Source organism: Harpia harpyja, chromosome 1 (assembly GCF_026419915.1).
Source record: "Harpia harpyja isolate bHarHar1 chromosome 1, bHarHar1 primary haplotype, whole genome shotgun sequence".
Classification (NCBI taxonomy): Eukaryota; Metazoa; Chordata; class Aves; order Accipitriformes; family Accipitridae; genus Harpia; species Harpia harpyja.
The window spans coordinates 49,479,163-49,493,987 of record NC_068940.1 but is presented as its reverse complement, the minus strand read 5'-3'; the positions used below and the strand labels follow the sequence as shown (position 1 = coordinate 49,493,987).

General features: G+C 42.4%; 1 protein-coding gene across 5 annotated transcripts in view; it reads left to right on the top strand.

Annotated features, from left to right (window-relative positions):
* ELMO1 (engulfment and cell motility 1) overlaps positions 1-11,382 on the top strand; it is a 318,707-nt gene extending 307,325 nt beyond the window's left edge. For all 5 annotated transcript variants that reach the window (XM_052792931.1, XM_052792913.1, XM_052792923.1 and 2 more), the window contains 2 exons: positions 5,395-5,472; positions 10,057-11,382. In XM_052792931.1, coding sequence (XP_052648891.1) covers positions 5,395-5,472; positions 10,057-10,257 — 279 coding nt within the window. In that variant the 3' untranslated portion in view covers positions 10,258-11,382. The remainder of the gene's footprint in view (positions 1-5,394; positions 5,473-10,056) is intronic.
* Positions 11,383-14,825: the final 3,443 nt, after the last annotated feature.

Genomic DNA, 14,825 nt, shown 5'->3' with positions numbered 1-14,825 from the left:
CCTGCCACTTTTCTGTGTATGCACACACACTTTGTTTTCACATCAGACCAGTTGAGTTAAATTATTGGGACAGCCTACCCACCTTTGCTCAGATTTCATGGCAGATGTGCATTGTGATATGCACAGAGCACATTAGGATAGTCTTTAGTAGTGATGTCTTCTACCAATAAAGCAAAGCAGTTTTGACTGCTGCTACAGAGCAGACTAGCAATGACTGTTGGTACCTACTCCTATATTGTCTCTGATAAATAACTAGTTTGTTCCAGCTGTATCCTGTGATGAGGTCACGTTCAGTGAGCACTGGCACATGCCAAAATTGCAGTTAATGTCCAGCTGATGATACCTTCAGGTCCAGTCAGGTAGAAAAACAACTGCCAACGAAAGAATGTAAGGTGAATGCTGGGCAATTAATGAGGTGTGTAAGGAAGTGTTCAGCAGTGCATTTGGGAAAAAATGGGTAGGAGATAATGGTCATCTTAAATTAGATTTATGCTACCTTTCAGAGTTTCAGATCAAGAACGGTAAACTAACAGTAGGACTCAAATTGTACAGTGCCAGAATCTTGCTGTTTTTGTTAGTAAGAATTGCCACCACAGCAAGAAGAAACTGAGTTATTAGCAAAGTCTGACATCTTTAGTGGTGAAGGTCTTCATACCATATTGTATGAGGTACGTGCATAAGTTTTCTATCAGGTCATGCTGTCTGACCTTATGAGAAGGAGTGAGACTCTAATGATGTTTAGTCTGACCTAAAGCCACACGCTGAGGTCTGGGAACCAGATCAGAGGATTTGAATCAGAATTTCTAGTTACCTGAAACTGAGAAATTAGAGGTCCAACAAGAAAGAGATTTTGATGGACAAAATAGTGCAGTTCAACACTTTAAAACTAAAATGCGTGCATTTAGTGTTCAAATAAATACTGGAAAAAACAGTTCTGATGGGAACCATAGAAAATGAAAAGGCACTGTCAAAACTACATCACACAACTGTTGCAGCTCCATAGCTGCAACTTTTCTTTCCTTAACTATACACAGATACACAGAGCATCTCGAGTATTCTTTGCATCTGTTTCTCATACACACGAGTTGCTTTAAGTCTATGAGGATACCGTCATCTCCTTTCAGCATTGGCTTTACATGGTCGGAAATGAAAAAATCAAGCCAAGCCAAGAAAAAAAATCCCAGGAGTATTTTTCCTTGTTGATTATCTAAATCAAGGCACTAACACACACGCATGCACACAATAGATTGCATACAACTCCTCCCTCATGTTACAGCTGAACCATTAACAGCATTTGGCTGGGGCATTTATATGATGCATATAAAGTATTTTTAGTGTTTCCTTGTCTTAGCACTCATATGTCCGCACAAAAAGGAAAGATAGGAAGACGGAAAGCAGTGGGTGGCAGTGATGGAAATGTGTCATCTTTATGGAGCAGTAATGTCTAGATAGTATTTAATGCTAAATAGCAATGCTGCAGATCAGTTTGTCCTCAGCTGTCAGCATCACCCCATATCCTCAGCTAAAATTGCTTTGGACTGGCATAAAACTTCTGTCTGAGAAGGTGAAGATCAGGAGTTGATACATGGCATAGCTGCATCCACAGCTGGAGCATTCCATTTGTGACCCAGGCAATAATATTGATGTTTTTATTATTTCTGCTGTGGTGTGGGGGTTTTGATGGTTTGTTCCTTTTTGCCCTTCCTCGATTCCTTGTTTCTTCCCCTAGGAATCATAGAATTTGTGAAATTAGTTGTCATCCCAATCAAACTGTCATGCACAATATTGCAACTACTGAACTGACATCATAGGAATAACATATCATTGTTTGCGGAGTACCAAGTTAATGTGGGCAATGAAATGAAAATTTAAAAAAAAAATAAGCGCCAGACACAGAATGCAATTTTGCTGAGTTTGGTGTATGAAACCTTTCACTTCCTGAAATTTCACAATCGGTGATACATTTTTTAAGAGGCCTTTTCATCCTGTGCTTTCTTTGTACATATATAACGACCGCCTTGATGTTTATTCATTGGCAGAAAATTGAATGGTAGAATGCCACTGCTATGAACATAGCTGGAATTGGCAGAATGTCCATAACTAAGGCTTCAGCGTCTCTTCATTTGCCGGCACGTGGCCGTTATTCTTCCAGCGGGACCATTTAGAAGTAAATAAGAGTTAAACTGGATTGGAATTTGCATGCATGTGAAGCTGGAACAACTTGATAGGACCAGACCTGAATCCATTGTTGGTCATCTTGCTTGTGTTTTTAAATTAGGTTTAATTTTAAAGCCCTCATTTCTGACTCTCAAGTAATATTAATGAATTTCAAGGAAATTAAATATATTAGATTTTGCAGCCTTCAAAACAAAGCATGAGAGAAGAATTTGGAAAAAACATTGCCATGTATTTCGAAGTGTATTCCTATCACCCTTTATTTCCTGATGTGGCAGGCTTCAGGCTTGGTGCCTTTTTATCAGCAGAAATGGTTCTGCTCACTTCCCTGTTGAATGCAGCTTCTTTCCTCTTTTATTTCATGTTGGTTGAACAAGATCCCTGCCACTGCATGTATATAGATAGTTCTCTGGGGGGGATCTTCTGGCTCTGGCAAGCAAACTTAACATGGCTGTAGTCTCAGCCTTCAGCAAAGACACGGGCGTTTTGAGGCTGTTGACAACAGAGTAGGCAGAGAGTAGTGAGGTCATTCTGGCTGCATGGGACCACTCAGCCGTAGGCACCTAAAATGCCTGTTCACCAAAAATAGCTTGTCTCTGGCCCACGTGAGGAGCCAGTGGAGACTGGGGGAGAGACAAGCTCTGGGCATGGGAGAGCAAGCGTCCCCTCATACCACCTGCAACAGCTTTCCCCGCAGAGTTGAAACCAAGGAGTGGGAAGTGCCCAGCCACCCAGTGCAAAGTCTCTTGTTCCCTGTTTTCAGTGAAGCTCAAAAGAGGTACATCGTGGGTCTCAATGCTGGTACCTTTGGCAAGCATCTAGGGAAGGGCAGAGGTCTGACATGTGCAAGGGTGGAAAGAGGGAAGGGAGCAAGTTCAGCAGATTGAGGTGGGGGAGGAGGAAAGTGAAACAAAGAGGGAAGGAGCAGGTTGGAAGGAATGGGAGAGAAAAAAGAGCAGAGAGAAACTGGTGGAAAAGGCTGGATGACTTGGAGAAAGGTTGAAAAGTAGGACAGAAAAGGGAGGAGAAAACCACAGATGGCTGATAGAGACTGACCAGTTTTCCTTTAGGAATTGCCAGTTCCTCAAAATCACCTGTCATTGATGGGAATGGAACAAAACCAGGTGGGGGTCCCTGACAAGTCAGCCAGCTCGACCACTGAGACCACCATCAGCGTGGAGCGCCAGTTGGCAACTCCAGCTCCTTAGGCTTCCCTTTTCTTTGACAGTTTGCTGTGTGTGAGGTGACACAGACGCTGGCACCTGGAAGCTGTAATTCCTGAGCCTTTAGTCTGCAGAGCAGCCAGTGAAGAAGCTGAACTGGAGCCAGGGCTGCCAAACTCCCACTTTCCCTCATAAAGGGAAGCTCGCTGCCCTAAATGTAGCCCTTTCTCGTTCTCTGCCTGACTGGGAATGACCAAGCCCATGGCTCCCTGGCATATTCCTTTCAGACAGGGTTTTTCTCTCCTTTTCCTTTCTTTGAGATAAACAAAAACTTCAATCCCTTGGAATTTCCCAAAGGACAAATATACCGAGGCCAGGCCTATGGGATTGTTGTTGACCTTCATGAAATTCAGGAACGTCATAGTAGAGCAGTACAAACCCTTTTTTCAGTGATAAATTTTATTTTCACAACCTCAGTAGCATGACTTGGCATGTTCTGTCAGTATTTTATAACACTCCCTGAGGAGATAATGCCATATTTGTGTGGGCAGAGGTAAATTTGTTTCTGTAATAAAGGACATCACTCTTAATAAGGTGTGGCTGAGAGACGTGCCTAAAACACAGAAAGGCTATGCGAGCCATTGAGCCGTTTGTTTGCCGAGTGCACCAGCCCTATTAGTATCTGCAGCTTCTGTGGGGATTTCACACAGACTTGTCTCCTGTGGCCTGGCAATGCAGCAAGTTGGACCCAATAACTAAAGTGAAAGCAACTAAGAGCATTTCTCATGAGAAGCCTGATCTCTGATCATCCAAGATTATCCCTAAGGATTGCAAGTTTTGTGATTCAGACTCTGCTCTTAATCACACAAGTTCAAAAATGAAACAACCCTTACTGAAATCCAAAGACCTATGTCTGTTTCAGACCAGGAGATCAGGGGTAGAAATCTAGAGCAATGTATATGCTGCAGTCAATTCTTCAATTTTAAAACTTAGTGTAGCAAATTTAAGAAGCCATGCTCTTGTTGCTGCTGGCAGTGTAGGGACTGTTGTCAGCTGAGAGTCAGCAAAAGTGATCAGTATTAAAGGGCTCAGGAAGCCAAGAGGCGAAAAGAACAGGACATATCATACAGATCATAGTTACGAGTCAGCACCCTCCTCTGTAGCCAGGTCTTTTTTCCACAGAGTTATTATATCCATATTAGCTAGCCTACAGGTTATGAAATCCTTGTAATGGCACTTGTAGTGATGCGTGCAGTAACCATGATACCACAACATCTTTACATGCTCACTGCTGGCCAGTGGAAGTTCGTTATTTATTCAGATTGGTTGGGTTTCCCCATAGGAACCCAAGTCCAGTTGACTTTTAGAGAAGGTCAGTGCTTGATGAATTCACTTTGGCACCTTTGAAATTCCAGCTTCAGCGCTGAGGGGGAAAAAGATGATAATTTTTTTCTTTCCTGAGATTCATTTGGGTCTTAAAGTAACCCAGATAGTTCAACTTGACTGAGGCCACTGATTCTGGTTCAGGTAGAAAAAAAATGACAGAAGTCTCTTGAGAATGAATAATTTAGTAGATTTCCAGCAGTGAAAAGAGCGTAAGTACATACCAGGAGATTAACTGTCCTGGCAAGATTTTTGACACAGGGAATCAAACCTTGCAGAACTTTGAGAGTTTAATCTATACAAATTGAAAAAACTGTGGGTCTTCGTGAAGAGTTTGTTGCAAGTGTACTATTATGCATTATATTGATTTTAGTCCTCACCGCTGCCTAGCTCAAATTTAAACTCAAATGCTAAAGTAATCCATGACCAAGTGAGCTACAGTCAGCACTGACGGGGGTGAGTTTGTTTTGACTGGAGCATCTGTGGTGGGGTTCTTGCTGTGCCAGGGTGTTGCAATGGTCTGGTACTGCTGCAGCTTTAGCCAGGCAGGAGAGTACCATAACCTATTTTTCCACTTGTTTGGGGGAATAACTCGTAGGAAAGACAGACAGACCTGAATGTATGAGTCCCTCTGTCATGCAGCATTAATATATGTGTCTTTATATTGTTCCAGGAGGTGCTAGAGCTTGCTTTCTCTATATTGTATGACTCGAGTGGCCAGTTGAATTTCATTGCTCCAGACAAGCATGAGGTAAGTCAAGTTCAAAGTACAGAAACTTCTTTGGAGCCCTCTTAGTTGCTTTATAGCAGCAATCAGCTTTCTAAGAACCTAAGAATGGTCATCCTGGCACAGAGTGCAGGTCCGTCTAAACCTGTGTCATGTCTCACAACAAACCGAAAGCAGAGGGATCAGTATGGGAGCAAGACCTTCTGCAATTTTCATGCATATCCTGAGCCACAGAAGGAACATGTTTTGTATTTGTACATCATACAGCACATGGGGGTCCAAGTTCAAGATCCGTATTTCTAAGCCCTACTGAAATATGAACTCTTAAGTCAGAGAAAGAAGAGAGTTTGGGCAGACCTCTCAGTTTCCACAGACCTTGCTCACCATTTCCTGGTGTAGTAAAGGTTTCTCCTGGTCTGGTCTACCCTGGAGGATTTTTGCTGTGTGTTCACTTCAGTGAACTGTAGTTCAACACTGAAGATTTGTACAGCCAAGCTCTTAAAGAATCACTGCCATCCTTAGCTCATCTTGATGATGCCAACATAATGAGGGGAGGCAATACCATTGTTGGGTGTCAATTTCAGCCAAAGACGTGTGTTCTCCAGAATAGCGTATCCACTTATTCTTAGTTTCCCATTGCTTAAGACCATTCATGAGAGGTGATCATAGAAGGTCCTCTCTATTGCATATCCGTAGGGGGTTGCTTTGCAATGGGTCTCACTTGTATGAAGACAGTGTAAATACCAATAGCAAAGCAGAATGACAGCCTCCTCCCTGCTTCCTTGTCTTGCTTGAAAACACAAGGAAATAGACAACATCGTTGCCTTTTGGAAGGCAATGAAACTAATTTACCTAATTATGTGGAAGCATTGGATGTCTTTCTCTCAAAGAATTTCCAAGTAAAGATTTAGGAGAATGCACTATATTAAAAATTAAAGAAGGAATAAAGTTTTTCCTTCTTATTTCTAAAGCAACAAGAGTTGGTGTTCCATTTGCACGCTTATTTTGTGGTATCACATTTGGTCTCAGTTCAGGACACTGTGTTAAGATGATGAAACATAGAAGATTGCATTAAGCTGCATTATACTGTACTGTTATTAAAGTGCATGACATTGCATTACAAGTGAAGTGTATTTAGTTACACAGCTTCAACATTTGCAATTCTGGATTAAAACCTTCAAATACATGTTAATTTTAGGAGAGGAAATTAAGTTATGCTCATTTGGGTTTTCCTGGGGATTAATATTTGAGTGTCATTTTCAAGTATGTTCATTCCAGAGAAATATTTGCAGGTCAGTTTTGATCTGAGAGAAAGTAGCAATAGGATCCCAGGCATAATGTGCCATTAGAGCTGTAGGTCTAAACGTGATTGTCTTCATCCTCTGAACTGAACATATGTTAGATGCTTTCTGATACAAATTCTCCAGAAACTGAAGTCTAATCTGTTTCAGCTCATAAAAGCAAATGGTCATGAAAATCGACAAATATTTCAGCCACTTGTATCTCATATATAGCCTATGGCTACAAGTGTATTTTAATGATCTAAATGTTCAAAAACTGCTACTGCACCCCACTGAAGGGCAGTAGCATTGTGAGGTGCACTAACCCAATTGCTCTTGATTGTATTAACATACCTATTATCCTTATTTGGCTTATTGATCTTGTGCAGCTTCTTCGAAACAAGATTAGTATGTTCAAAAAAATGGCCAGAGGCAGCAGTACCTGCTGCTACTTCACAGTTTCCAAGTGAACGTTTTCAAAAGGGCATCTCACTTCCTCTGTACTTTTCCATGGCCTATGGAAGAATGAGTTATAATTAAAGCAAAAAGTACAAGTGTTCAGAGGAAGCACCCACAAGGAAAGGCAAGTAGCATGTTATGAAGCCCATGACTCTTCATCAAAGTAACTGGGGTGTTTGTCAGTAGAAGTGCTAGTTTAGCAGTGTTGTCAGCTTGGGAGATTTTGGTGGATGACATCTCAAGAGTTGGAAAGCTTTATGTGAAGCACCAGGAATTATGTTAGTACATGACAATTTCAGATCAGACTTTCAGGGTTTTTTCAAGTACTTCTACAGTCCTCCTGATTGTAGAGTGAGGTTTGAATGTGGGAATTGAGTGTGTCCTAAAAAGAAAAATTGAATTAGGATCACAGGATGATTCAGGTTGTAAGGGACCTTGGGGGTGTCCCCAGTTCAACGTACTGCTCAAAGCAGGTCAGTGATGAATGAGCCCAGACCAGGTTGCTCAGGGCTGCATCCAGATGGATGGAGCCTGCACAACCTTTCTAGTTATCTGGTTCCACTGACTTGACTCTCAAGGTATTTCTTTACTAAAGTCTCATTACTGAGCCAATGTCGTTGAGATTTGGACCTCATTCCTGCACACTTAAGTTTGGCAATATCCTTAGCTATCTATTGGAGCTTACTGCTAGCCAGAGGATTCAGCACCATGAGATCACTCACTCATATTTGTTTTTCATTTAAATACTAATAGCTGGTTTCAACTACATAGCAAAAAGGTGGATTAATCTTATCCTTGATTTTTGACAGAGAAACTGATGAGGGAGGCTATAATTAGGTTTCATTGGAGTTTTATGAAAATCTGTAGTAAATTAATTTTTCAGTGGCTCTTAGTCTGGTTTGCATATTAAAAAGAAAAAAGATTCTGAATGAATGCTTCTGTTTTTCCACCATCTCATTAGGATTTCTGTCTGCTCAAAACGTACAGGAGTTTAATTACATGCACTTGCCAATATGGAGATTAGAGAGGAAGCCCCTTTTCCAAGCCATTGCACTCGTCTGAATTGTGGCCAGAATTTGGTTTCTGTGGGCCCTGAATGAGTTATACCTGGAAGAGGAGAGAACTGCAGCTCTGCTTTCTGGCTCGCTGGGATTCCTCCCCAGAGAAAGCATTGGCCATACTTACTGAGCAGGTGATGGACAATTTACACCAGGGGCTGCATCTGTTGAATGGATGCTCTGCGCTTCTGTAACCTGAGCAGAGCCTTTTGCCTTTCTCTTCCTTTCCTCATAGTGAATTCTGGGAAAACTTTCCCAAAGAAAGATTTCAAGTCGATCATAAAAAATTATAGTTGTTCAAAAATAATTACATTTCTAGGACAGATTCTTTCTTTTCCTGATGTTCTGTGTACACTCCAAAAAAATTGCATGCTTTAGAAGTCTTCAGTGACACGCTTTGACAGCCTAGAACAGGCAGGCTAAGTTGTTTATTTAGTACTTGTTAGCAGGACAGCCTGAACTCTAAAGTCTCTTCTATATAGCTAATCTCATATTGAAGCTGCAGCTTGGCTTACCGACACTCTGGGTGAAATCCTAGCTCTGCTACTGTTTTGTTACTGACTTAAATGGGTCAGATTTCACTTTGAATATTCAAGTGTGTTAACCATCCTATTTTAAAAATACGCCCTTTTTCTGGATGAAGACATACCCCAACAGGGGATTTTCTCTCTCTTCCTTAAAAATAATCCTCAGTTCTGCTGAAGGATGAAGTCAACCATGGCTATCTTTAAACTTGGCTGTATCATGTAGCAAATGGTCAGCTAAATTTAAAATCCGTTTTTTGGCATGAAATCTAGCAGAAGTATTTGTAAGATAAAAATGCAGTTACGGTTGATTTAATTTTCTCCTGCAAACTAGGACACAAGTTCATGATTGAAATCTTTATTTTTAGATGTTATCGTTTGAGTACTTCTGTTCATAGTTGAATAAATGGCTTGTAGTAATAAATGGAAGTGACTTATTTGACAGAAGTTGACTCTAGATCACCAGTCTCCCTTGGGTTTGTTGCTTATTTAAAATGGTTATTCAACCCATGTTTATTACAAGCTGTCAGCTGTTGGGAAAGATGGCATCTCCTATTAGGAAAAAGCTAACGGTAAGGAAGAGGTTTTAGTTCAGCATTTGCAGCATTTAAAATTACACCAGGTAGCTTGGCATTTAATTTTCATGAAGGACACAGCATTGACTGACTGTGTATTTTTCACAACATGTCATTTCGTGTACAATAGTGGTACTGTAGGCATAGATATGTGAGAGCCTATCTTTGTGTATGTCAATTGATACCACTTAATCTATTGGAAAGCAAACCACGATAAAGCTAGATAGTTGGTACAGGATTTCTTACACAAAGAGTCGAGAAGGATTTGGGGGGGGATTCAGTTCACCTAACTTAACTGTCTTGGAATTAAAAGTTTGGTGTAAGATAATCAGGCTTTTTCTGTAAGTACTGGGGAAAAAGAAAGAGAGGGGAAGAAGGAGATATCTCCAGAGGTTCATTGTCCTAAGTTAGGTATTGTTTTTTCTCCCATAACTATTGATGAACATTCAACAAGAAGTTTGGAGGAGATAGCAAGTTGTCCAACTACTAAATACTGTCATTTCTTCCCATTTTTAGGGAATTGTTTTTCCATTTTCTGAGCAGCTCAGTGGAACATGCCTTCTTCATGATACGAGCTAATAAAACAAATCAACCTCATTTTAGGTCTCTTTGTAAGTCCCTGTGGGGGCAATAACTGTAGAGGACCACACCAGACAAGCAGTGTGCATACAGAAAGTCTGTTAATGATAGTTTTTATCTTTTTCCTGTGCAGTATTGTGTATGGACCGATGGGCTGAACGCCCTCCTTGGGAAGGATATGTTGAGTGATCTAACACGGAATGACTTAGACACGCTGCTCAGCATGGAGATAAAGCTACGCCTCCTTGACTTGGAAAACATACAGATCCCAGATGCTCCCCCACCTATCCCAAAGGAGCCCAGCAACTACGACTTTGTTTATGACTGTAACTGAGGCTGCCACTGAAACTTGCTTCGAAACTGGAAATATTATAACTGGAGAGATATTAAAAAAAAAAAAAAAGAGTGTGAGGAAAAAAAGAAACCCATGTGTGCACCTTGGATTTTGGCTTTTGGGAGGGGTGTTGAAACACTTGCATTCCTCCCTGTTCCCTGCATCCCTTCCTTCCCCATTCCCATCCTCCCCATTGCTCATCCAAATCCACATTGCTTTAATTAACTTGTACTTGCAGGCCGTTGGCCTTGCTTAAGGCAAAGACTGCCACTAAGAAGCACCCTCCCGAGGACTTTTTTTACATTTTTAATACTGGAATAGACATTCTTAACTAAAGGACATTGTTATCAAACTGCATGCCTGTGAAACTCACTTGGCAGGGCAGAGGCTTTAACTGGAAGGAGGAGGGAGGTAGGGAGCAGAAGCAGCTACTGTAAGCAGAAAATTACCCCAGACACTCCCAAGAATCTGCTCACAACTGAATCCAATGTGATGACGAAAATTGTTAACTGCTTCCCAGTGCTTGCACCATTCGTCACTGTCGTTATTCTTTCCACTATCATCTTGACTCTTGCCACCAGCCTTCACCTAACTGATCGGCTCCCAGAATGGAAAGTCTGCAGGTTTTTGCTGTACCATATGCTGCAATGCTGCAACAGCTTTTAACTTCTTTTCCTCCCAGCTCTTAGATAGCCCCACACTAGCAGATCACTCGCACAAACTGTGTATGAAGCTACTAGTGTGTCCCATCCCTATAGCATTCCCTAAGCCTCAGTTGCCTCTAAAATTGGCTTGTTGCTATTCGAAGTGATTTTTATTTTCTTGGTCCAAAGTTCAACAGTAATTTCCACAAATTAATTACAACTGCCAAACATCCAGGTTTACATTGTTGTCATTGCTACAGTGTTAGAAATTTGCAAGGGATTTTTTTTGTACGGGTTCTAATTTTTTTATTTTATTTTGCCAAACAAATATATTTAATGAAAACTAATTTCATTGTGAGTACTTTGGGGGACAATATTTTTACTTAATTTCCATTTGGAACATTTGCCCCAAAGGGAAGAAATAATATTTCCCTTCAACTTCATTGTTGAATAAAAATCTGAGTTGTGATGATTCTTGGAACTTTGTTTTTCTTCTGAAGTTGTCTTTTATTCTTTATGGTTCCTAGCAATTCTGAAGTGTTTGGTACAAAGAGGAGAGGGAAAGGTGGAACCTTTTTTATCTGTATCTGATTTAATTTACTTATTTGTTTGTTTGTGGTGAAAAGGATGAGCTGCATCCAGAGATCTCCATTGCCATGGGTACATGAGCCTTCCTGTGAGAAGGACCCTTTGTGAAATCCAAAATCACAGCAAGCATACTGATGTGCTCATGGTCAGTTCAAGGCTGCTGCCTTTACCATGTTTGCTGGAGTAACTGTCTTCCTGTATTTCCATTTCCTCCATTGAGAGTGTTTCTGGCTGCAGCAGACTGGTACTGGGAAAGTTTGGGCTTTGCAGGATGGATTCCCTCCCTCCTCATGTTCTTCTAGGTATTTCACTAAGTTCAGTATCCCTTACTCCAAAAGTGCTGGGTCTAGATCTCAAGGAACCCACCAGCCCTTTCCCTCCCACCGCACGTGCTGAAGACAGACGTTTATCTGTGTGAGTTCCTCTCCTACTCAGACCCAGCTGAAAAAGACTGCGAAGGGCTTTTATCAGGGCTTGTGCTAGTGAGGGACCTAGAGGGTGGTTCCAGTTTAGACAGATGCAGAAGACCTCAACTGAGGTGAACTTTGCTCCATCCAGCTGGCTCTGGGGCGAACATCCTGACTGACCTCACACCAGGTGAGGAGAGAAATGACGTCCTGCGGGTGCAACAGAAAGGAGGATGAGGAGAATGTTGTATGAATTCAAGCATGAGGGTCCTAAGGAAGGTGCCTTCCTGAAGCTGTGTTTGCAGTATTTTATGAATGCCTTGATCTAACAGGAGACGTAAGTTGGTTTAGGTGGTAATGGATGGTAAAGTAAGGACAAAAAAGCCTCCGAGTTAAACGCTGGAGTAGGAAGTTAGAGGGGACTGTGGCCTGAGAGAAGATTCAGTCTGAGTGAGAACAGGGATGTGTAACATGAGGTGTGGGAGTTTCAGATGTTTTATTCTCCGGAGCCTTGTCAGACTGTAGGAAAGGTAGTCATGGTCAGGAATGAGTGGAAGCAAAGGCACTACCTGCCACAGGGGATTTTGGAGGGGTCCTGGGGGTGGGGGATGGAGGTAGGAACACATTTCTTTACAAGGCACTGATGCTGCCTCTTGTCTGTGTGAAGACAAGACTCGGAGCACAACAGAGAATCTGAGTTGTTTTTTTAATCTTCCTGACCCAGCTGGATGGCTTGGCTGTGCATAACCTTTGCTTTTTATTTACAGACTGCAGAGCTTGTGCTTCAGATGGGTATTGCTCGTTGTCAGAAGAAACACCTTTCGCTCCTAACTGGTAAGAGCCAAACACTGCTGGCTCAGTGGCAATCCGATGCCCTGATCTTAGCAGGTGACGATCCGAAAGGAGCAAAAAAACCCCTCCTCCGGGGGAAAACTTGAGCAGGAGGGAAAGGTTAGACTTGCCTCCCCCACTAAGGTGAGTGCCCTAATTTGCACCCCAGGAGCCCAGGGGAGGTGGTGGGAGAAGAGCACTTCACCCAGCCTGCGGTTTTTACCAACACCTTGTGCCCATCTGCATTACACCGAGGCACATCGACACCACTTGGGCACCGTGGGGCGCTGGCAGCTGGCTCTCTCCTTGCACCCCTCTGGCCTCCTGCAAGCAGGCAACAAAGCCCAGCGGCCTGCCTCCTGCCCCGGGACTCTGCAGGGTGGACGCAGCCTGACCGGGGTGAGGGGCCATGTCTGGGGCAGGCTGGATGCCGTGGCACTGTCACGTGGCTCTAGCTCACCTCCTCCTGCAGCCCTGCCGTACAGAAGCCCCATCTCCTCATGTGGTCCAGCTCTTTATATGGGTTATGCATCATGTGGGACGGTCACATGAGCAGGTATGCTAAATTTGTCTCCCCCAACGTGTCCCACCCTGCTATAAGAAAGAAGAGGCTCGAGAGACGGGATGGCATAATGGCCCATGCAGCTATTTTAAAAGTGCTCCCACAGCAACACGAAGGGCTGTGGTGCAAACAAGAATCCTGCCTTCAGTTTCTAGAGCTGTCATACAGGCTCACTTCACCATTACGAAATTTAAAAAAAAAAAGTTTAATGATGAACAAGTATCCCGCTGCTTCCCATTCATTTAAAAAAAAAAAAGAGAATGAAAATGGCAAATTGATTTGCTCACGCTGTTGTGTGTTCCGGAAAAGCTTTTAAGGCTTCACATTTAAGGAGCCGCAGCAGGAAAAAAAATTGCTGTTGAAGTTTCTCGTATAATTTCAAAACATTAAGTGGGTAATTGCTTGTAAAAGCCATAAAGGAGAGAGAGAACAACAACAAAAAAATCAGTGTAATTTTAGTTCCTGTTTTTGAAATGACTTTGCTTTTGAAAGTGAATATTTTCTTTTACCAGAAAACTTGAATCAAGAAAAATATGTATCTTCTAAAGTCAACTGCTTGCCCTGCTTGTAAAGGACAAGGAGAAGAGCAGCAATGCTAAGTAATCCCGCACAAAAGCAAGCTATGTGTCAAAGAGCTTGCACTCTTTGGGCTCTCATTACTGCTTTTCAGAAGCAATTCCGTTTTCAATATGGAGAACTCTTTTATTAAACCTTACGACTTGCAAGGAAAAATAACATTCTCTTGCAAAGAGGTAGGTAAGTGATGACTCTCTTTTGGGTTGCAAAATGACCATGCAAGATCCTGATCGCTTTATTTGCAAAATCTTCTCATGTCTTCATGCCCTACCCAGGATTGCATTTTACTTGCCCAGCGTGCTTTTTAGCGACATTTCTCTCCTGTCAGTTGTCCCAGGCAATGCAGGCATGTCACGTGTACAGGAATGTGAAGGCTCGTATGGAAATCTGGTGGGATCCACTGCCCAGAACAAATCCCTGTCTTCTCTGGCAGGTGGCTGAGGCGCGAGGGAGCCCTGTGTGCCCGCAGCAGCCGTGTAGCCCACCAGCTGTGATCACACAGGCTCTGGCCACTGAACAGCTCTTAAAAGAGGGAGGGATGAAAGGGAGGAGAAAGGAAACCCCCTCCAGGCAGGGGAAGATGGAGAGAGAGGGGCATGGGCATGAAATGCCCAAATGCCAGTCTGCTTTTTGGTTTATCATTGCATTGGAGTGCAATGATCAGAGGGTGGCTCTGATGCATCCAGCTGTGGTGATGCAAGCTGTTAACCCTGAGCAATAACCAGCAGTGGAAGATGTTGGGAGTGGGAGGACACTCTTGTACTGTCATATTCCCTCCTTTCTCTCTTTTGTTGCTGCTGCTGCACTGAGAAGTAAATGCCATTAGCTTCACTGTCATGTAAAAGTCGTACATCTAAGAAGCGTAGTAAGATGAATGTAAGATTTTACCCCGTTCTTGTTTCATTCTTGAGAGTCTACAAAAAAAAAAAAAAAAGGAAGAAATCTAGCCCTTAAATCTAG